We start from the raw sequence: 24,509 nt of genomic DNA, 5'->3' as shown, positions 1-24,509 counted from the left end.
ATAACATGTTCATTCCCTGCCTTTTAGTTTGTCCAAGGGTGAATTTATGATAATAATCTGCACCTACAAAGAATCCAATGCTGGAGAGGTGATCAGATGTTATTTTGTTGTCAGCCAACTTAATTCCCTTTTCTTGTAGGAATTTGGCTGTTGTCCCTAGACCATGAATATATAGGTTAGATGGGATTTTGTCTAATATGATAGTCTGGATAAGTCGGGCATAACCGCCAAAACGTACTTATGGTTGGACCACTTTGTAGACTTGGGGTCTTGTGTTGGTGAGGAACTCATATATTTAGTTTTGCCTGTGAAACGGGTTTTAAATTGAATTTATCTGCCACTTCTTGGGTGACAAATGTTTTTTGGGACCCCATGGTTAAATATCCCGTGGGTGTTGACCTTGGCCCTTCTTATTTTTTTGTGTAAGTTGGGCAGTTGGCAAAGTCGCAATTATTCTTAGCCTTTGTTGATAGAACACTCATGTCTTGTCATACGTTACAGTACTGGTCGGAGGTGGAAGTCTCTTCCTCCACCTTGGTTCTTTGGGACTTTAATTTTATATCCCCACACAGTACCGAATGGTGCTTCCCTTTATTGCACCTGTTGCAAGTGCACAGTTGGGTTGTACAGGCATTAGTGTTATGTGACCTGAGGCACCTGGTGCATATATGCAACTCTGTGAGTCGCTTTACAAGTGTGGTATAATCAGTGTAATTAGTGCAGTGGTGTATGGAATGTTCTTCATTACAGAATAGACACGTCATCCATCCAGCCTACAGAACGTTTGGGAGTCACTGCCTTGGGTGACACAGTAACTGTAGACTTGGAGGGACCCACTACATATTTGCCCACACTGCCAAATTTCCACCTTGGAGTGGAGGTGGTTGATTTAGGTTTAGTAAGAGTGCATGTCGTACTCGTTGGTCTCGCTGAATTATCAGTGGATGACTTTTCAGTGTCAGATTAAAATTTGCTATGATCTCTCATTCCATTGACAGTTATTCTCAATCTCTCAAATATTTCATCTAGAGATAGGATGTCTGTCTTATAATGTGAGCAAATTTCTGCTATAACATCCCGAGGAAGTTTCCTCTGGATGAATAGTTTTAGTGACTATTTGGAAGTCTGCACATTTACTTTGGAGCTATGGGCTTTCACAAGTGACTCCACTTCGAACCTAAAGTATTGAAGGGAGTCTGGTCGATTGCTAAGGGTATTTAAATCTATCAATGATAGAAAAGATTAGATATACTTAGTTCTTTGTTGTAGTTGTCCTTCAACAACTTTTTAACTATATCATAAGTGTCCTCATCAAGGGAGAGATTAGCTTCAGCCTTCTTCGCTTCCCCTTTGAGGAGGATTTGAAGATATGAGAAATTTGTCACCTTTGGTATGGATGTCTTAGAATAAACATGAGTGTTAAAAGACATCCAAAAAGTGTTCCAATTTTCTTTGTCCAGTCCAGCAAAGGTTGGTAAGTCTAGAGGAGGTAATCGTCCTCTGACTGTGCTGTACTGAATTAAGACACTATTGCAGACTGTGCTGCTTTATGTGCATCTAGTAAGTTGAGCCAAAGACTCAACATAGTCTGAGTAACATCCTCATACACTGCAAGTTCTGCCATGATTTTATCCATATCATCATGGTCAGTGTTACTGGCATGGATCGCATCTCTTTATAACTCGATCTTTCCTTTTACTTGATCGAATTTGTTATTGGCCACCCACAGATAGATTTCCAGGGGAATGAAATCAACTGGAGACTCTTGTGACAAATTCTCATATTTGTTGAGCCGTCTTGTCAGGTGACCCTATTCTGCTGCTAAGACACACTTTATTCTCTATGGATCAGCCATGTTGACTGAATAATTAAGTTTAGATGATCCCATAGATTCTATAAGAAGATAACAAGGATAATCTTTCATAGAAAAATTTAAAATTTTGAGTAGTGAAAGCCTAGGGTTATCACTACTAGGTCACCTAGGGTAATCTTGCCACTAGGCTACAAATCATACTTCCTTGGAGGTTGGCGCATAAAGGTAATATATATGTTTAATCATACACACAAATTATTTGAGTGATAATCAATGTCAGTGTTGGAGTATTTCAAGTTAGTTCTTCAAAGTCACCCTTAGTTAGGACAGAGACACTTATTAACACCCAAAAATGAAATAATTACAGTTAAACATATAAAAATAGATAAATATTAAAGATATACAACACATCTCGTGCTAGTATCGTTCACCCCTATAAAAGGGGGGGTCATCACAATAGATTATGGTGCTAGGTTGTTCAATATTTAATACAAACTCTAGACTATGGCTATCTTACTCTAAAACTAGCTATAGAATAATGTAGTGCAGTAGACCAGTGCAATATATTAATTGTGTTTATAATTTATATATTAATTAAATAAATCTCTGCTCAAGATAAATTATGTAAACAATTGGTGTTGGTAGCCTCTTGTTAACCTCTGGTGTTATTTGGTAGAATTAATTATTTTATTAGTGATCTTTCACGAAATTAAACACCACAAATTACTGTAGATAAACTCCATGAAAGCGTAGCCGCAATTTGGTTGGATTTAATGTATGCGTTAAACTCCGCAGATATAACACTCGATGAATTTGGTGGATGAGCTCCACTGTTTGACTACCGACCAGTCTCCCCCTCCCCTTCCGGCCCGTTGGCGTCGTGAGGGGGCTTGGTGGACGGCTGCCGGAGTGTGATGCTCCGTTGGGCAGTCCTCTGTCCTTTTCTGGCCTTGCACTCCTGCTGCTGTCTTCTCCAATTGTGCCGGATCGCTTTTCCTTTTCCTTATGTTTCGTTTTTCTCCCCCCTCTTCTCCTATCTGCTTGTCGTTTCCTGCCGACCTTTTGCTTGTTTTGGATTATTTCTTTGGTCTTCTTCTATTTTGACGCCCGGGTGCTTGAGGAGGCATACTCTTGCACCCGTAGAACTGTAGTACCCGACGTCTCGAGCGAGGGGAACCTTTTATTGTCAATCCCCCTTTCGTCGCTGAACCCGATCTCGACGGACTGACGGTTCTTAAGGTGGCGTTTGTGGGGCGTATACTCACGACGCACCCCTAGGGGGCCCCGGCGTGATCAGCGATAGCTTCCTGTTGGGTGTCCTGCCTCTAATTGTGGCTCCATGGTGGGTATGGGGGCACATTCGTGGATGAATTTGTCACTTTTCGTCTCTATGTCGTTGAATGTTTCCGTTGTACCCTCTCAGGCTCGTGGGGTGGGCGACCAAGCCCCCGAGTCGGCCTGTATTGGAAGACCAGGCTCTGTAGCTCCCGCTGCGTTGGGCCCCGACCTTGCTCCTCCTTTGACCGTCCTGACTTCTTCCCCCAGCTCCCCTCCCTCCTCTGAGGTTGGGTCGAGCCTCCAGCCCCCGGTGGTGACCACTTCGTCCCCTGGTGTGGCTAAGTCTTTCGTTGTGACTACTGCGCCTTTTGACCCCTCTCTCTCTAGGGGTTCTCAACGCCGTTCGCGCCCCAACCGCACTCGCTCGATTCCTTCCCGTGCTGATGCGTATCAGGCCTTGTTTGGTCCTGCTTCATGGGCCAAATACTTTGATCTCCTCCCTTTTGATTCTGCGCCTCCTGACGATTTCTCCCTCCATCGGCATCTTGTAGATTCCGTGGATGCGTGTGTTACTTTCAACCCCACTCGTCTCGGTACACGTGTCGTTGCTGCTCCTTCTCAGGATGCGGCGTCCCGCTTGGCTGCCTTATCTTGCCTTGGCGAGATCCCTGTTCGGGTCTCCAAGAACGTTCAGATGAATTCCAGTGTTGGCACTATTCTCCTCCCACCCCATGTTGCAACCGGTGTTCGGAATCTGCAGGATTGCCACGATGATATTCGGCATATCCTTGATGCCCAAGGCCATTCTGTCCTCCAGGTTGACTCGTTTACTCGTCCCCCTCGTGGTCGTCGCCATCAACCCCTTCGCGTTGTGAAGATCACCTTTGATGGTAGGACCCTTCCATCCTCTGTCATTCTTGCTGGTGCTAGGTGCTCTGTCCAGGAGTATATTCCTTCTCCTCGACTTTGTAATAAGTGCTGGAGGTTTGGGCATGGTGCCCTCCGCTGCTCTGGGACTGTCTCTCTCTGTCCTTTGTGTGGGAGTGAAGGTCACTCTAAGTCGGAGTGCACTTCTCCCCAAGCTCGCTGCCTCAACTGCGGTGAGGCCCATCCTACGTTCTCCCGTGCCTGTGTCCATTACAAGCTTGAGGCGGCCGTCCTTAACCTGAAGCACCGGGAGCGTTTGTCTTTTCCTGAGGCGAGGCGCCAGGTTCGCCGGCTCCCGCCTTATACTAACATCTCTTATGCTCGCGTGTTGCGCTCTTCCTCTCCTCGTCCCTCCCCCCTTCCTCAGACTCTCAACCGTTTCCGGGCCTTGGACCCTGATACGCCCACTGCCCCCTCCTCTGTTCCTTTGAGTTCTTTCCCGAGGGGTCCCCCTCCTGGTCCTCTGTCTGGGGTTCCCCTTCTTTCAACCCGGTCTGTCATGTCTCCTGTGTCTTCTTCCTCGTCCCCCTCCGATCCTCCTTCCCATCCTCTTCCTCCATCTATCGGCTCTCCCCGCCGCCTGTCGGTGCAGGCGGATGTCCATCGCTCTCCTAACGGCCGTCGTGTGTGCTCTCGTTCGGCTTCTCCTGTTGAGACACTGGAATCCGTTGCCCGGTACGTAGTTGCTGGGACACCTGTCTCTTTAAGTCAGAAGCGTAAGCCTGGCTCCTCTCCTTCCTCTTCCCCGGCGGGTAAGAAGGCTTCGCTTTCTTCCTTAGCTCCTACTTCTGGCTCTGTTGCTCCTTCCCCTCCCGTTTCAGTGGTTGCGCCCCCTGTTCCTGCTATGGAGGTTTCTTTGGCCCCTGCTTCCCTTTCGGTTGCTGCTCTTGCTGGGGTGCGCTCCCCTCTTTCTACTCCCCCTCTTTCTACTCCCCCTCTTCCTACTCCCCCTCTTCCTACTGGTGTCCTTGACTGCTCCTCTCCGTTGTCTCCTCCTCTTCCTCCTCCTCCTCCGAACCCCGCCCGCCCACCTCTGATCTGTTCTCCCGTTTCCTTCCCTCCGTCTTTGCTCAGTTTACCCATGCCCCCTAACCCTGACTTTGCTGACCCTGATCCCGACCCTGATATTCTTTAACGTGCTCTGTTGCTCTTTCGCCTTTGTTTCTTCCTTGTTCTCTGTTTTTGTCCTTTCTCTTCCCGTCGTTGTCCATTCTTCAATGGAACGTTCGAGGTTATTACGCCAATTTCCTCGAACTCCAACTTCTGATTTCGCGGTTTTCGCCCCTTTGTGTCTGTCTCCAGGAGCCAATGCTTGGTGCTCGTCCTGGTCGTTTTCGTGGCTATTCCTTTCTCTCCCCCCCCCCCCAGCCATTGCTGGGGCTTCTAATTCTTCTGCTCTCTTGATTCGTGCAGATGTTCCCTTTGTTCCTTTACTTTTTCCTTCGCCTCTCCATTGTTCTGCTGCTCGTATCTTTGTGGGGAAATGGTACACAGTTTGTTCCATTTATCTCCCCCCGAGTGTCCCGCTCTCTCTTCCTGATTTGAAACACCTCCTAGACTCCTTGCCGGAGCCTGTGCTCCTGCTGGGTGACTTCAATTGTCGTCATTCTCTTTGGGGTGACGTTCTGACGAATACCCGGGGTCGCCTCCTTGAGCCGTTTCTCCTCTCTTCTTCCCTGTCTCTTCTGAATTCTGGTGAGCCCACTCATTTGGACTCTCGAACTCGCACCCTTTCTTGTCTTGATCTTTCTCTCTGCTCTTCTTCTCTTTACTTAGATTTCACGTGGCAGGTTCTTGATGACCTCCATGGAAGTGATCATTTCCCCATCCTTGTTTCCTTTTTCTCTTTTCGCCCTTCCCTCTCTTTCCCTAGGTGGCAGTTTGCTAAGGCGGACTGGACCCTATTTTCCCTCAGTGCTACTCTCTCTGACCTCTCCCTTCTGCCCCTCTCTCGCGCTCTCCTCCTTTTTCATGACACTGTCTTCGACGCTGCCCTCCGCTCTATTCCTCGCTCTTCCTCTCGGGGTCCACGGAAGTGCGTTCCCTGGTGGAATGCGGACTGTGCTCGGGCTGTCCGCTGTAAGCGTGCAGCCTGGAAGAAGCACCGCCGTCGGCAGACGACCGATTCTTTCCTTTTCTTTCGGAAAGCGAGTGCGGTGGCCCGTAGGGCCATCCGTACGGCTAAACGTGAATGTTGGGCATCTTATGTCTCGACAATTACGTCCGAAACCCCTCTGGCCCAGATCTGGAAGCGTATCCGCAAGATAGCGGGTAAGTTCGTTCCCGATGTTTCACCGGTCCTTCGCCTCCATGATACTCTTGTGGCGGACCCGTTGCAGGTCGCTTCCGAACTGGGTTCCCACTTTTCTTCTGTTAGCTCTGGTCTTCATCTTCCCCAATCTTTCCTTCTTCGTAAACCTGTCCTTGAGTCTCGTCCTTTAGATTTCTGCACTCATCTTCAGCTTCCCTATAATGATCCCTTCTCTCTCTCTGAACTTCGTTCTGCCCTGGCCCTCTGCGGTTCTACGGCGGCGGGCTCCGATGGTATTCATTATGAGATGCTTCGCCATCTCCCTCCGAGCACGTCTCAGTATTTACTGAGTCTGTATAATCGGATCTGGGAGTCGTCGTCAGTCCCTGAGGACTGGCTCGATGCCGTTGTCCTCCCTGTTCGCAAACCGGGGTCTCTGGGTACTTCCCCTAAGGACTTTCGCCCTATTGCTCTCACAAGTTGTGTCTGCAAACTCTTTGAACGTATGGTTAACGTTCGTCTGATGTGGTTCCTGGAACACCATCACCTCCTCTCCCCTTCTCAATTTGGTTTCCGCAAGTGCCGCAGCACGACAGATGTCCTGGTGACCTTGGAGGTCTATATTCGTACTGCTTTTGCTGCGAAGACCTCCGTTGTTGCCGTCCTTTTTGACCTAGAAAAGGCTTACGACACCACTTGGCGTTATCATATCCTATCTCAACTTCATTCTTTTGGCCTTCGTGGTCATCTCCCTCTCTTTCTCCGCAGCTTCCTCTCTCGTCGTTCCTTTCGGGTGCGCCTTGGTACCGCTCTGTCTCCCTCTTTTCAGCAATACGAAGGTGTGCCCCAGGGTAGTGTTCTGAGCACTACTCTTTTTCTGGTTGCCCTCAATGGTCTTCTTTCCTCTCTTCCTTCTGGTGTCTTCTCCGCTCTCTATGTCGATGATCTTACCCTTTGTTGTCAGGGTGATGATTCGCCTCTCCTTCAACGCCGGCTTCAACTTGCAATTGATGCCGTGTCGTCTTGGGCCACGGGTCATGGCTTCAAGTTCTCTACTTCTAAGACTTGTGTCATGACTTTTACGCGGAAACGGGTTGTTCTTCGTCCCTCTTTGTCACTTTATGGTCATCCCCTTGAATACAAAGATTCCGCGAAGCTTTTGGGGTTATTCCTTGACACTCGTTTGTCTTGGTCTCCCCATATCTCTTACCTCCGTGTTGAGTGCTCTAAGGCCCTTACCCTCCTTCGGGTCTTGTCCCATACTTCTTGGGGGGCAGATAGGCGCGCTCTCCTTGCTTTACATTCCTCTCTCGTCCTGTCTAAGCTCGATTATGGTTGCCCTGCTTACTCGTCTGCTTCTCCTTCTACTCTTCGCCGTCTTGATGCTTTGCACCATACTGGGTTGCGCCTCAGTTCTGGTGCCTTTCGTTCGACTCCCGTCCTTAGCTTGTATGTTGACACTGGCTTCCTGTCTCTCCAGGACCGCCGTGATCGCTACTGTCTTCGCTATCTTGCGCGGTCCTTGCAACATCCTTCCTCTCGCCTCTGTCGTGCTTTAACTTTTACCCCTCCTGCGGTTCCTGTTCCTCTTCACCACCTCCCTCTTTCTGTCCGGTTATCTCGCCTACAGGATTCTCTTTCCGTTCGTATTTCTGGTGTTTCTCCTCGTGTTGTTCCTTCTTTGCCCCCGTGGAGGGTCCCTCTTCCGCGGTTTTGTACATCCTTGACTCGTATCACTAAAGCTTTTACCCCTCCTACGGTTCTAAAACGCCTTTTCCTTGAGCACTTTTCTTCTCACTCCCGCTCCGTTTCTGTCTTCACCGATGGGTCTAAGTCAGCGGACGGTGTTGGCTACTCTGTTGTTTTTCCTGATCGCACTTATATGTGTCGCTTGCCTCCGGAGACTAGCATCTTTACAGCGGAACTTTATGCTGTTCTCTATGCTCTTCGTCTCCTGCTTTCTCGTTGTCAGTCTTCCTTTGTGGTTGTTGTTGACTCTCGTAGTGCCCTCATGGCTCTCGGGTGCTTTAATCCAGTTCAACCAGTAGTTGTCGAGATCCAGCATTGGCTGTTTCTCGTTCACAGTAAATTTAAGTCGGTTGAGTTTTGTTGGGTTCCCAGCCATATTGGCGTGTCTTTAAATGAGCGTGCGGATGCTGCCGCTAAGGAAGCTGTCCGCTCTTGTCCCATCTCTCGTAAAGGCATTCCGTATTCCGACTTTTACCCGGTTATCCATTCCTCAGTCCTTACCCGTTGGCAGGCTTCTTGGTTGTCTGTTACTGGTAACAAGCTACGTACTCTTAAATGTTGTGTTTCCTCGTGGCCGTCCTCCTTCCACCGTAACCGGCGGTGGGAAACAGCTCTGGCGAGGTTGCGTATTGGCCATACTCGCTTAACCCATGGTCACTTGATGGAGCGCCGCCCTGCTCCTTATTGTCCTAGTTGCATTGTCCCTCTTACGGTCGTGCATGTCCTTCTTGAATGTCCTGACTTCCAGGACGAGCGTGTGTCTTGCTTTCCGACCGCCCCTCGCGGTCACCTGTCCCTCGATAGAATTCTTGGTGACTCGGATACTTTTGATATCGTTCGCCTTATGCGTTTTTGTTCTCGTATTGGCATCCTTGGTGATATTTAGCGCCCTCTGATTATTTTGCGTATTTGATGGTGCTACATAGCCTTTCCGGTTTGGTGCCTTCTTTTGATAATTACTTACTTACTTACCGACCAGTCTGTGACTGGCGATGTGTGTTTAATATATTATTGCACTGATTCTTTAAATGTAATAATAGTCTAACTCTCTAGACTATCCCGGTTCGATGAACCATAAAATATGTGGAAAAACATAACGGTGATTTATTTCATTATTATTTTAAGGGATTGAATTTATTACTTCTAAGTGGTCTGTATTTTATAATTTATTTTCTCTAGTAACTTCCCTTAGCACATTTTTTTACACATTTACATTTGGTAGAATTTAGCTAAGATGTAAATTTACTTGTGTTGTCCCGTCTTGAGTACTGCTCAGTACTCACTTCCCCCTTCAAAGCAGGAGAGATTGCTGAAATAGAGGGAATACAGAGAACATATACGGCACGCATAGACGCAATAAAGCACCTAAATTATTGGGATCGTCTCAAAGCCCTCCAAATGTACTCACTAGAAAGAAGACGAGAGAGATATCAAATAATATACACCTGGAAGATACTGGAGGGCCAAGTACCAAATCTACACAGTAAAATAACAACGTACTGGAGTGAACGACATGGAAGAAAATGTAGAATAGTACCAATGAAGAGCAGAGGTGCCATAGGCACAATCAGAGAACACTGTATAAACATCAGAGGTCCGCGGTTGTTCAACGTCCTCCCAGCAAGCATAAGAAATATTGCCGGAACAACCGTGGACATTTTCAAGAGGAAACTAGATTTATTCCTCCAAGGAGTGCCGGACCAACCGGGCTGTGGTGGGTATGTGGGCCTGCGGGCCGCTCCAAGCAACAGCCTGGTGGACCAAACTCTCACAAGTCGAGCCTGGCCTCGGGCCGGGCTTGGGGAGTAGACGAACTCCCAGAACCCCATCAACCAGGTACTCTACTATAAAGAACATTTTAAATGACCTCAGCTGTTTAAGTAGTGTGAGAGCTGATCCTCCAACATCAGACATCCTTGGAACGCTCTTAAGTGTGTTCCTGGTGGACAGGTTTAATGGCATCGGGTGGACCTGGTGGTCCAGCTCAACTGATGTCTCGTGGGTCACACTTTACCTGCCAACAAGTTATACCATAAAAACTGACAATAACATGTAAAGTACAGGTGTAACAAACGAAATTTGGGTTGTTATAATAATGAGTCTTACCCTTGCGGTGTTGTTTTCATGCTGCTTAACCTACTAACCATCTGAGAGTTATATGGCCATAAACTAACAAGACATGGCGTTTAGTCCTCGTGATATGTCAACAACCTCGTAATATTTCAACTCCCCAGTCAATCACACTTAACACAACACTCATAGCTGCCCTTTTTTTACACAGTCTTCCTCCTTCCTCCTCAGCACTTTCAGGTGACAAATTTATCGAGAAGAGTAAGGAGGGTTTTGTAAAATCTCATATTGTTATTGGATGTATAATTGAGATAATTAATTAAATAGTATAATGAATTTTCCTGGGTTACCAGCTCTTAGACTGGTGTATTATATATTGTAACATTAGTTAGATGATATTTGTGACAAGCTGATTGTAGTTGCCTTTCCCAATCTCCGTAATCCTATTATGACTAACTAATGTAAATTAACATTTTATGGTTGTTATATTAGAGTGTGTATATCTGATGTAGAAATTTTTCCACATCCCCAAAAATTGGTGATGACTAACAAAGAAAATACGATAAATTTTATTGAAGTTGGAAACAAGATATGTATAATAATCAATGGAGATTAAGGACAAATATAATAATAGATATTAATTTCATACACATAATTCCGAAGTCTGTTGGTCAGCTCATATCAAGTTACTCTCATGTCCTTTGCAAGATTAGACCCCTACCTATGTTAACACTGCATCTGCGATTTTCTCATTTATGTTAAAACTTAATTTTTAACTCTAATCATGCTGCAACAAATTTGAAACTTCACCTAGATTTTGTTTTTCTTAAAAATCAGTGATGAGAACTTCAGATTATTTGATGTTCCCAATTTTCTGATGGGAACATCAGATCATTTGGAAATGCATTGGACGAGGGAGCCGGTCGGCCGAGCATGTCGGAAAATCTGACACAATTTAATAATATTACATACAGGCAGATAATATTGCTGCCATTGTATACATAAGTTACCCATAGAAAATGTAACTTGTAGTGGAACTTTCCGTCTATAGAAAATGGGATATCATTACCACATACTATTATAAATTCACCACCTATTATGGTGGGAATTATTCTTAAATACATTAGTCTTTGGACTTTTACATCATAAAAACATCTCATATAAATTAACTTAATTATCAGTATTAAAATAGAGTAAATGTGACCCTTCTATCACTTTCTGATATATGGACAATGTAGGCCAGTAGCGTCAGTGAGGAGGGAGTGGTCAGCCATTGTTATTGTTGTTTAAGACCAGAGTCGTTGGAGCTAGTAACTACTATAAATTCTCTTGGACGAAGTGTGACGAAGATCAGAGTAGTGGTCTTCCATCATCGACACGCTGTCAGCAAATACAAGGGAGGTGTCTTTCCGAAACCCGTTTATCTATTCATTTATGGCCATTAATGTTGGGTAGATATTGGGTGAGCCAGTGAGATCACAAATGATCGACTCAAGGTAATTAAGCCTTGGTCTTTATGGTTCATTGTATAGTGTTTTCTCTGATATGGCTGTCATATATTAGGATTCTGGCTTTATAGCTAGCGCCCTTTTGACAGGTCAAGACGAGGAAGCATGCTTTGTGTATCAGTTACCAGGGTGATGGAAGCTACCTCACACGAGGAAAATTTGGTGTCTACATCCTAGTTATACCTGGTGGACTAAGGCCTGCTGTACAAATAAGATAAGGAACCTCTTCAATGTACACTAATATGTAGTTGATTGGCTGCATATATATAAATTCAATATAACCCCCCCCCCCTAATGTGCAGTGGATCGATTTGTGAGATTATTGCAGAAATACAGTCCACTTAATTAACATCATACAAATTGCTATCGAAATATATAAATTAACGTAAATATAAATTCTATATAAATTCATATAAATTAAATATATATAAATCTCACAGGTCGGTTCCCACAGAGCAGACAGCACGCTGGACTTGTGATCCTGTGGTCCTGGGTTCGATCCCAGGCGCCGGCGAGAAACAGTGGGCAGAGTTTCTTTCACCCTATGCCCCCTGCTACCTAGCAGTAAAATTGGTACCTGGGTGTTAGTCAGCTGTCACGGGCTGCTTCTTGGGGGTGCAGGCCTGGTTGAGGACCGGGCCGCGGGGACACTAAAAAGCCCGAAATCATCTCAAGATAACCTCAAGAAGGGAGTGAGAAATTATTGGGAGGATGAGGGATGAGGGGAAAGGATGGTGGGGAAGACAAGGAAACAGGGGAGGGGGTGATGGTGGGGATGACGAGGCGACGGGGGAGTTGTGGTTGGTGGGGGACAGGGGAATGAAGAATGGTGGGGAGGACAAAGGAACAGGGGAGTGGGAGATGGTGGGGATGACGAGGGGAGGGGTGAATGGTAGGGAGGATGAGGGGATGGAAAAGTGGGAGATGGTGAGGAGGACGAGGGGACGGTGGAGTGGAGAATGGTTAGGAGGATGAGGGGACGGAGGAGTGGGGAATGGTTGGGGGGACGAGGGGACGGGGTAGTGAGGAATGGTTGGGAAGACGAGGAGACGGGGAATGGGGGACTGGTGGGGAGTACAAGGGGACGGGAGTGATGGATGGTGGGGAGTGCAAAAGGGTGGGGAAGGAGGGTAGGGGAGGACGAAGGGACGGGGAAGGGGGGAATGGATGGGAGGATGAGGGGATGGGGGATTGGGCGAATGGTGGGGGAGGATGGTTGACAGGGGAGGGTTGCTGTTGCTCAGCGACGTATGGGCAGGTACAGCTAGTATCCAATAAAAGAATATACGCTCAAACAACTTGAACTTCAGCCTTTTTAAATGGTATTAAAGTAAGCAGTAGAAAGCATAGAGAAGGTTGGCGACATACAAGAGGGAGATTGAATTGAGGGAGACATTCTGCAACCCTCATGGACACATATACTAGCAACCTCGAACCACTCCACTAGACATCGAAAACCACGACGTTCTGTAGAGTGGGTGGTACAGTATCCTTTCTGCCGACCCAAAACTTCTATGGTCCAGGTTCCACCTGTACCATGTTGCATAGGGTTAAGATTTGCTTTCGCCTCACCTCTGTTCTCTCCACTGCCGAGATCTTAGCACAAATCTCCGCCGCTGCCAACGTCTCACCGGCCGAATGCCAACGTCTCACGGGCCGACATCCTGGAGACAATTGAGTGTGCACCTGCTCTTCTCCGGTGATTCGGACCTTGAGAAGATATTCACCACCACCACCACGACAGCCTTGCAAAATGCCGGCCTCACCCTCATGCCACCATAACGCTACCAGGCGAACAGAACCGTGTTCGCCAGGAATATTAGTACATGGATCACCGACCGCGGCGACATCCTCGCCATCATCAACGACCAGATCCCGATGCTGACAGAGATATCAAACAAGATCATCTCCAACGCCAAAGTTAACCGCAGACCAACAATGAAAGTGACCTTCACCACAGCTATCAAAGCGACCCATGCCACAGATTACTGACTTTAGTGCACAGGAATCACTATACCACCCAGCCAAGTGACCAATGAATGCTTCACGGAGCTCCAGTAGTGCTCAACAAAAAGGAGAGATATGCAAAAAAAAAAAAAAAAATCGCCCAAACGCCTACATCTTGCACGGTAATCATGCCCGGTGCCATTTGATTATGAGAATATTATATGAACCTTTCAATGAACCTTGGGCCGGGAGTGAGCTGATTACTGGAATGATAAATTCGTGGGATTAGTTCCGCTGGTTAGAGGTTTTGCAGGAAAATACCAGCAACTTCCTTTAGATGTGAGATTTTTGTGGTACTGTTAAACGTTGGATCACTCACCAGTTTTGAAGCAAGTAAGTAATTACAACACATCAAATTTTAAATGCGTTTCATGTCTGTGTTTTGGATTTATTTAAACACTAATTCCTTAAAATAACCTATAAATCACACAAAAAAGGACAAATTGGCCTTTTTTTGGCGACCTTATGAAGATAATACAGGCTTTATCTCTGCACAAACAATACAGAAGATAACATAGAGAGCAATCCTAGATGTTATCAAGTGTGAGATATATAGAAAGAAAGTATAGAAAAAGATGTCATATTTGAGTTTACCAGGGCGCTACAGTTATAAGGAAAATAACCAATTATGTGATTCTTAGAACTGAGAGGCAAAAGATTTATGCTTGGTTTTGATATCCTGGTGAAAAATGTTCAAATATTTTAAATAACACATGTTTCTTTATGATAGTTCCTAGAGGTAGTGTGCTGATGGTCTTGGTGTCTTTGGCAGGGACTTGGAGCAACTGGACTTCCTGTGTGCCTGGGATGGTCCTGTGCGGGGTGCAGATATTGCACGAGTCACTTGGACAGTACGACAACACCTGCTTCAATGAGATCGTGATGCTCTGCTGTTTACCATAGTTGTTGTATTCTCTTATATCTTTCTCATTTCCTTGTCACTGATATCAATATTAAGGTCTGTAATGTGATAATGACACATGTTTTAAATTACAGAAAATATACTTCCTAATATGTGCCTATCTATATCAAATTGTTGGAAAATGATGCATAAATAGCTTGGCATTGGAGATTGGGGATTGAACTGAAGATTCGTCATCCTAAAATTTATTGCCACTAAAACAGGGCATAATATAGGTTCGAAGTTACAAATAGATAATGATGAAAGGTTTAATGTACTAATTTAATGCTGTATATTGATAAAAGAAAATGGTGAAAATTGCTCGCCTAGTTGTGCTTGCAGGGGATGAGCTTCAGCGATCTATAGACCAACATCAAAACTGTCAATCAATTGGTGTACAGATTCCTCAGCCTATTGGGCTCTATCATATCTACATTTGAAACTGTGTATGAAGTCAGCTTCCACCATATAACTGTCAAACGCATTCTATTTACTAACTACTCTGACACTGAAAAAATTATTTCTAGTGCCTCTGGCTCATTTGGGGACGCATTTTTCACCTGTGTCCCCTTGTTCGTATTCCACCCAAGTCTCGTTAGTCTGTCTTTGTCCACCCTGTCAATTCTCCTGAAAATTTTGTAGGTGGTGATCATGTCTCTCCCTAACTCTCCTGTGTTTTGTGATGTAATATGAAATGGAGTAAATTTTACCAGAAGATGAGTGAAAGAAAATAGCAAAATTTAGGAAGGATTGTATTCCTGATGGTTAAGAGAAGTAATAGGTAAAAGTTTGATTGTAAAATTAAAATTTGAGTTTTTATGAGAAAATTTATAAAATTTATATTTTATGGATGATATTTGCACATGCACTGTGGGATAATGAAAGGGAGAATAAAGTAGAGTTTTGACCTATTACTGTTTGTAATGCTTGTTGCATTAGTTGCACACGATCTTGTAAGATCGTGTGCTCAGCGATCTTATATAGTGTTTATGCATGTAGATTAGATAGTTTGTGCAAATAAAGAGATGATATAATGAGTGAAGTGAGTTGATATTATGAAGGTAGGAGCGACGTGCACTATTGCAGCCGGGGTGAGTGCCTGACTGAGCTGGGAGAAACCCAGGCGGACGGAGACTTTCGGGGAGGACTCATCCATGCAGGAGAGTACCTCCCGCAGTACAGACCGGCGTTCATAATAGGACATTGTAGTGCAAAATTTGTTTAGATAAATGTTGTGTTTTGATAGGAGATATGTTATTATTTGTGTGTTAATGGAATTACAGGTTTATGTACGATGGACGTTCGTGTATGGTGGACATTCATGTGTTATGGCCGTGGTGCGTCCAGAGTTGACGTAGCAGTGGTGCTTAGTGGACGGGAGTCGTCATTCGTTGGTGTAGCAGTGATATAGAAGCTGCAAGAGGACATACTTAATTTGAGGACCCTCTGATGGATGGGCCAGTAGTGATTCTCAGGAAGATCAATCACCATTGAGGAGACTTGATATGTAACGAGAGTGGCTTATCTTTTGGACGTGATACAAAGAGTTGTGTGGGCATCATTATTTGTTTGAGAGGTGGATGGATTTATGTAGTATTTCTGATGCAATGCAAGATGAGGGCGTTGATATTTATTTGGTCTTGTTAAATTACATGTATGAAGGTTAGCCCAGACGGCTAGGTAACTGATGCACAGTAGGTTACTGGAGTGGATCAAACAGCAGCCTAGTAGATACGATTTTTTGAGCACTGATATTATTCACTCGTGATGCTAAGTTGAAGAACCATTACCTGATGTTACTATATTATTGTTTTTATTCTTTATTATTTGTAATAAATGTTTGTTAGATAGACAACCGTGTTTGCCCTTGTCCTGGTGAAAATTTCTAAGGGGAAGGAGAGGCAAATAATTGCTGGCCAAACAACAGCATACAAAAAACAAATAGGCGAACTAGAAGGAGGTCACTTTAAGACTAGGAGAGAGAGAAGGTAGGTCATAGTTCCTCAGAGTGAGTATTCTTGACAATAGGGCCAGTTCTGAGCCGAATCCCCATCAGTATGACGTTAAGCTCCTTCTCCATATTTAAGTTCATTGCCGGATGACTCTCCAGTGTGTGCTCCGCAGGTGCTGGTAAGAGGTGGTGGAAAGTTTAGAGAGTAGTAGTAGTTTTTTGTTTTATTTTATCGGCTGCTCCCTGACGAGGTGAAAACCCAGGGTGACCTTGGGTGGCACCTGTGAGAGATATTTCAAGGGGTCCTGATAAAATTGGGCGCCTGTGTGCGGGAGGTGAACGATCACACCCATAGCCTATTTCCGAAAGGTGAGGTGTCATACCCATAACCTGTGTTTGTGAGTGGGGAACTGTTATAAGCACATGTAACTGCAGGTTGAGTTATTTCTCTCTCTTTTAGAAAACTCCCAGGACAAGATGGATAAGGTGGAAATGTTTGTAGTTTCTGGGAAAACCTTAAGACTTGGAGGGATGTGCACAGGAACTGTTTAGAGAGATTGCAGAGAGATGTGGTATTAGGAGAGTATCATCCAAAGTAGCAGTGATGAAGGATGAGATCTTTACTAACACCAACAGTGCATAAACCTGGGGTAATGGTGGATCTGAAATTAACATCTATGAGAGGTACAGTTTTACATCCTGCAACACTCTGAAGAACTACAGACTCTCCAGTATTTCTCTTTGCAACGTTAGCGAGTATACGGGCAGAAATTAATGTTAGGGAAGCACCAGTATCACGAAGAAGAACCACTGGCGACCATTTCCCATTCACACTCAGAACTTTGCCTGAAAACATATATGGAGAATACTGTTTTAACCAATTGGGGTCTACAGTGACATGTTCATTAGTAAATTTGTTCTGCACACGTCTACAATAAATGAGACCAGTTGGTCGTAACTCAGGGTGCAAACTAAAACAAGAATTAATCACATGTCCTTTCTGTGGGAAAAACCTGCTGGGATTGATATAAGAGGAGACTACCAGGGACTTGTACTGAACTAAATTAAAAAATTACTGTCTGCAAATTAATTCAATTAAAATCTCTAGCTAGGGTTGTAAATCCTAAATCCTCTTTTCCTAATGACAAACTGTGGGCTGTAAGGGACAGGTGGGGTGAATGACTATGTTGATAGAAGTTCCAATCCACCTGTAGACAGGGATCTCACATCAGCTTGTATTTTATACAAGGATAAGATTTGATAAATTCAGTTATCTGACTGAACACTGGCTCTGTTTAAATCAGGGATTTAAACATACATAGTCTAACCTAGCACCATAACTTAACAGCCAATATGTACTTATACTATAAACAACAAATTAAATTGTAAAAGTATAATAAATGACCTTAAATGTAGTCTAAATACTGTCAAGTACTAGAAATTATATTCAATTAAATGAACTTATATGATAACTTAAAAATTAACTAAGCAAGCTATTGATAACTTAATTTATATATTCAAATATATATGCAGACATATTCACTTTATACAGTTAGCTTGACTGAATCTCTTCCAAGACTGTGGACACTTGTGAGGTTTTTACTTATTGAGGCTGAATTCTTTTCTGACAGAATGGACACTCATGAGGTTCAGTGCTTGGATAAGATTCACAGCTACACTACAATTTTAATAAACGTACCGTGAATGAGGCTTTGCCTCGCTTTTTAACCAACAGACAGATTTATAGGATATTAAAGCTACACAAGCATACAATTGGCCAATCATATACCAAATAACCTTCAATATACTTCTCTGCCAGTCGGGGTGCCTGTCTGACAAGTTTGCCAGACTGATTAACTCTCTCTTGTTGAGTTTAGGCACGATATTTTGCTACAGCGTTGCTGTATGATGATCTGGTAGCGTTGCTACGTGATTATCCTGCAGTTGCAGAAGAATGATTCGAGATAAAAGTTTATGAATGAAGGTGGAGGAAACCGTGTCACTGATCTCCACTATACACTATTTTATGTGAATGTTCTAGGATTTTCCTTGTAGATATTGTCCAGGTACTCCCCCAGTTCTAGAGAGTATTCACTGGCGATAAAAAATATTAGATAAGGTGTCCTTGAGCTGGTAATGTTCGCTAAGGATCAGTCACTTGTTCACTCATTTGTAAACAAACGCGGAGTCCCGCGAGGCATCGTCGTGGGCGCTTCTCGCCCCCCGAGAGCCTTCCCCCTCTCCCTTGAGAGGTAGCTTGCAATGAATATTGATTGATTATTTTTACGGTCTAGACTTATGATTAAGATAAGATGTGATTATAATATAATTAGATATAAGATTTAAAGATTATAAGTAGTATTTGAAAGTACCACTGAATCTTATTAAGGATTCGATTTTTAATCCTACCGGATGTTGAATCAATGTTCCAATAGTTTTTTAATTAAGAAGTCCTTCTAGAAGCTTCTGGATCCTTGAAAGATCATGTACAAAGTCACGTAGGCATCAAAAGGGCCCCTGTTGCGTACGTGTTCATGGTGCCATTGTCATCCAGGATCAAGCTATAATGAATCTTTAATGATTCAAATATGATTTGATACGATTTAGATATGATTTTGATATGATTTAGATATGATATAGAAATTATACATTTCTTAGATGATTATTAGATATGGTGGGTAAAAATTTCCCACATCTTCCAGAGGGAGAGAACTGGCACAGAGTCCAATACTTAGGACAATAGTAACCATATGTATTTATTTACTCTCCATTGGATTGATAATACAAGTGCAAATTTTGCTTGCACTTTTCTGCTGCTGTCCGTTGTGGACGATTGTGTCTGTTAGGAGTCTGTGGGTCTTGTGGAGTTAGAGTGTCTTGAGGTCTCTCAGGATCTAACTGCAGCTGGCTCACTGATTCCATGTGGATGAGTTTGTCCAATGTCTTCAGGGAAGTTGTTCCTTTAGACAGGATTTTGACTATTCTCAAAATCCCCTGACTATCTGGATGGACTGAGACAACTTTACCTAATGGCCAGTCAGCCCTAGGGCCATCACTGTCTACCAAGACAATATCGCCAGGTTGGAGATTAGATATATTATGTGGGACATTGGCCCCATAGTGATGTTCTCGTAGAGATGTAAGATATTCTTTTGTCCAAACATCATTCCATTTTTGGATTATGCTGGACAGATGCTTATACCCCTGAACCAACTCGCTCTGACCCACATATGAGGGATCTCTGATCTCATCATCCACTAGAGATGGTACTGGAGTCAGAAGTCTTCCATACATTAGGTGGGCAGGACTTAATGGCTCATGTTGAGTAGGATCCTCAGACAAGTAAGTCAACGGCCGGTTATTCACCCTTGATTCTATTTCCGTGATTACTGTCTGGAGTTCTTGAAGATTGATTTTCTGACGGTGTAGAGATTTTCTCAAGGATCTTTTTACAGTTCCTATTAACCGTTCATAAAATCCTCCGTGCCATGGGGCTCTCGGAGGGATAAATTTCCATCTGCAATGACGCTGTTCCAGTGTGGAAGTAACTGCAGGATGGGAACAGATTTCCCGTAGACATGCTTCTCCAGCTACCAAGTTTGCTCCGTTATCTGAAATCATCAGCGTAGGGCATGATCGGCGTGCTGCGAATCTGCGGAAAGCTTGAATAAATGATTGAGCAGTCATATCGGGTGTTACCTCTAGATGTACTGCCCTGGTGGTAGCACAGGTGAACAGACAGATGTATGCCTTGATAGGTTGCTTATCTGCAGTCCCTGTTAGATATATTGCTCCTGTATAATCTACTCCTGTCGTTTCGAAAGGTTGTAGATGGACCACTCGTTCCTTTGGCAGGGGTGGTGGCCCTGGATAAGAGCAAGTTCTTGCATCGTACCTTCGGCATATCATGCAATTCTTCAAGATTGATTTGACTGACTGTCTTCCCTGAGGAATCCAGTACTGCTGTCTGATTTGTGTGAGTGTGTCTAACACTCCTCCATGTTTGATGATTTGTTGATGTGTATGCAACACAATCAACCTTGTGATCCAATGATTTTTTGGTAAAAGCCATGGATGCACGGTATCTAGATTGATATCTGCGTGTTTAAGTCTCCCTCCACAACGCAGAATGTTGTGATTTTCTTGGTCTATCCACAGACCGAGATTGTGTTTTAACTTATGTGGAAGATTTTCATAGTTATTCCCATAAGTTTCTCTCTGGGCTTGTCTTACCCAATAGATAAGTGCATCAGGAAAGGTGTATTTTATACCTTTTTTCCTGAGATAATGAAACACGTTCTGTGTTACATTGATTAATTTGATGAGCGAGGAGTAACGAGTACAATCCAAGACTGATATTTGAGCTTGCTGCCTGGTGGTAGTTATGGTTTGTGTCGTAATGACGTGTGGCTTTTGTTCAGGCCAACTACCATTCACTAACCATCGAGGCCCATGAAACCAAATATCTGCCTTTGCAAACTGTTTAAATGTCATACCTCTTGATAAGAGATCAGCTGGATTATCCTTTGTTGGTACATGCAACAATTGGAAGCCTGCGGAAATTTCTTTAATTTCCGAGACGCGATTTTTTACATATGGAGTTGGACAGTTGTCGTTTCGTACCCATTGTAAGACAGCTTCATTGTCAGACCATATAATGACATCTTTGATGTTCATGGTAGACAAGACTTGTTTGATATGCACTGCTAAGCGTGTTCCAGTTAGCAGTGCTGTTAGTTCCATCTGAGGCAAAGTCCTCTTTTTTAATGGAGCGACTCTGGCCTTAGAGCTGATAAGATATGATTGATTAGAAGTCACTAAGTAAGCACAAGCTCCAAAAGCTTTGGCTGACGAGTCTGCGAATACATGTAGTGATACTTCTTCATTTTCCTCGACTATGTGTCTCGGAAAGATTATCTTTTCAACTAAAGTTTGTTCTTGAGCCACTTCCATCCAAGCTTTTTGTAACTGGATTGGTAGTGGATCATCCCAACCAACCTTAGCTTCCCATGCTTGTTGCACCAATAAACGCCACTTGATAGTCAAAGGATTTAGTAGACCCAGTGGGTCGAATACTTTGCTAACTTGTGAAAGCAAATCCCTTTTTGTAGTGATGTTGTAATTTACTGGCACGGATTTGATCGATATTGTGTCCGAGATTAAATCCCAATCCATACCTAACACCTTTTGTGATTCTGGTACGTGATATTCAGGGTAATCTCTTGCTATTTGATTATTCAATGTTGCATTATTAGAGGCCCAAGATTGTAGTGGCATGTTGGCACCTTGTAGCTCCTTGTTAGCCTCTTGATATAATTGTAACAGTTCAGTAGTACTGTTAACTGTCCCTTGAAAATTATCTACATATAGATTTTGACTGATTTCAGTCTTACAGGGACTTGATGATTTCTTCAGATGAGTATCTAGAGTTGCTTGCAATAGAAATGGACTGCTTGTCGCGCCGAAAAGAACTGAAGAGAATCTGAAAGTCACTACAGGACTATTGACATCTTCTGGGTTCTCTACCCATAGAAACTTAGTGAAGTCTCTATCTTCTTCCTGTAAGCCAACTCTTAGAAAGGCCTTACTTATATCTGCTGAATACGCATATTTGTTAAGTCTAAACTTCAACAGTATGTCATACAATTTCTGAGTTAGACTTGGACCTGTTTGCAAACAATCATTTAGACTGGTTCCTTGGGGTCCAGATTTAGAGCTACAATTAAAAACTATCCGTAAAGGAGTCGTTTTTGATTCTCTCATTACAGCCATGTGAGGTAAAAAATGGCCTGTTTGCTTATTGTCATGTTTCACGACTTCGATGAATTTATTCTTTAATTGTTGAGCAATAATCTCATGATAGAGTTTTAAATGCTCAGGCCTTTTTCTTAGCTTTGCTAGTTGCGATTTAAATTGACTATAAGCCATGTGATAATTGGTAGGTAAGGTTTTATGGTTGATTTTCCATGGTAGCCTTACCCAGTACTGTCCATCATAGTACTGTACAGTTTCTAAGTATTGATTATATGCACAGACATCATCAGGACTTGGTTGTTCAGGAATTATTCCTATGGCATCAAGTTCCCACAATTGAGGTACAGATTCTAATCCATCATCAATCATGTGGGGGATTTTAAGTGGTGACTGTTCTTTGCCTAGTCATGCCACTATTACAGTTTCTGTATGATGTGATTTTTCAGGAGTTGAAGGTTCAAGATCTAGTATAGGTCCTGTCATCAATATGCCTCCTGCTGATTTGAGTATATTCATACCCATAGATTCTTCTGATCCCAGAATGAATCGATGATAGTAGTCAGCTCCAATCAGGATTCCGATATCCCCTATGTAGTCAGAATCGAGTAGAGGATCTGCTAATTGGATTCCTTCTTCTTTTAGGAATTTAATAGTTGCTGTCAGACCAGTCACTTCCATTTCAGTAGGAATTTTATCAACTACTATGGCTTCTACTGTCCTTTGGGATGTACCTAGACAGACATTGAGTTTTACTACTGGAAAGGTTCTACGACCAGAATTAGTAAAAAACCCTGATATGGATGTAGATACTTGCTTTGAAGATTTAAGTTGTAAATCTTCTGCCATCTTTTTACTGATAAAGGTTTTCTGTGACCCTTGATCAAAAAAGCCTCTAGTTGGAATACAAATTCCTTGATTGCATAGTTCTAGCTGTGCAGTAGGCAATATGGCTGTTGTAACAATTTCTGTATCCAAGTCGTTGACATTGCTCATTACTGTACAGAATTGTACGGCTGTTGTGGTATTATCATCTTTGGGCTTTGCCTGAGATGCAGGTTGATTATTGGAAGTTTGTGATCTGGATTGAGTGTTAATATCACCACAGAGTGCTGTGTGATGTACACTTTTATGACAATATTGGCAGTTCTGCAATTGAGTGATACACTCACTAGTATCGTGCTTCCGTAGACAACGGATGCACCTGTTCAGAGATTTCAGTCGATCGATTCGACTGGCACGGCCTACATAAACTGTGCATTGATAAATGGTATGTGCTTCTTGACAGAATAAACATTTTGGGGCACTTGTAGCTCTTTTTGTCTTATCTGTCTTAGGAGCTTGGTTTCCTACAGTTCTGTTAACTGTGGGGGATATAGCATAAGAGCCAACATTATTCTGTTTCCACTTTGCAGAAGAGGAGTTTTGTTGTCTTGATTTTTGACTGCCATTCTGGACATTTTTATTTTTGTCCGTGGATTCACTTTTGGGGATTTTTTCTTGAGATCTAAGTTTTCCTCGGCTTCGTAATCTTTGTACGTAAGCTCGAAGTCCATCAATGATTTGGCTTTGTGATAAGATATTGTTACAAGTATGTAAAACTTGTAGGTAAGTAATTACATGCAAGTAGGTCATACAAGCATGTAACACTTGTACTCCTCCAAGGATTTCCTTAAAGGATGAATTGTATCTGTAATAATGTGTATCTACATTATTCATGATGTGATGAAGCATTTTGCTTTTTCTTTTTTCTCGGCTTTGCCTTTTCTATTAAGTAAGTCTCTTTGAGATGCTTGATTAACTTCAGATTTTCTGAGGCTGCTTTCACTCCAGTGAAAGCATGAAATTAAGTGATCAAGACTTTCTTCTTGGATTAAGATAGTTATCTTAGATGGATGATAATATTTGTATTGACATTGTCAATGGGCTGTTAGCCTTTCAGATTGTGATGTGAGATTAAGATTGGTCTTAATCCCCAATTGTAGACTATTGTAGCCAAGTGATGATGACATTTGTCTATCACCTGATTTAAATGGTCTTTAGGCTGTAGATTCAAGTGAGTTTTTTTAGACACTTTGTGTCCTTTTCTTTTCTGTTTCAGCTGCTGGTGGAATACTGTTAGTCATTTTGACCTTTTCCGAGTTTCGGAGATTCCGAGATTTTTCTCTTTTTTCTGATAAATATGTTTGATGTTAATGTATTTTGATAAATGAGCTTTCCTGTCTACTTAGGTAATGATTCCAAAGATCGTCCTTCATTTCCTCCCTGGAATCTGGTTGTAGCAGGTGTTCAATTATCAAAAG

At 43.3% G+C, this 24,509-nt stretch overlaps 1 protein-coding gene across 3 annotated transcripts in view; it reads left to right on the top strand.

Moving 5' to 3' along the window:
- Positions 1–16,298, top strand: part of LOC138369816 (uncharacterized) — a 54,825-nt gene extending 38,527 nt beyond the window's left edge. For all 3 annotated transcript variants that reach the window (XM_069333559.1, XM_069333560.1, XM_069333561.1), the window contains exon 5: positions 14,376–16,298. In XM_069333559.1, the coding sequence (XP_069189660.1) occupies positions 14,376–14,506 (131 nt within the window). In that variant the 3' untranslated portion in view covers positions 14,507–16,298. The remainder of the gene's footprint in view (positions 1–14,375) is intronic.
- Positions 16,299–24,509: the final 8,211 nt, after the last annotated feature.

The sequence above is a fragment of the Procambarus clarkii genome, chromosome 29, assembly GCF_040958095.1.
Source record: "Procambarus clarkii isolate CNS0578487 chromosome 29, FALCON_Pclarkii_2.0, whole genome shotgun sequence".
NCBI classification, from domain to species: domain Eukaryota; kingdom Metazoa; phylum Arthropoda; class Malacostraca; order Decapoda; family Cambaridae; genus Procambarus; species Procambarus clarkii.
The sequence above is the reverse complement of the archived record's forward strand: the minus strand, read 5'-3'. Positions and strand labels throughout refer to the sequence as shown.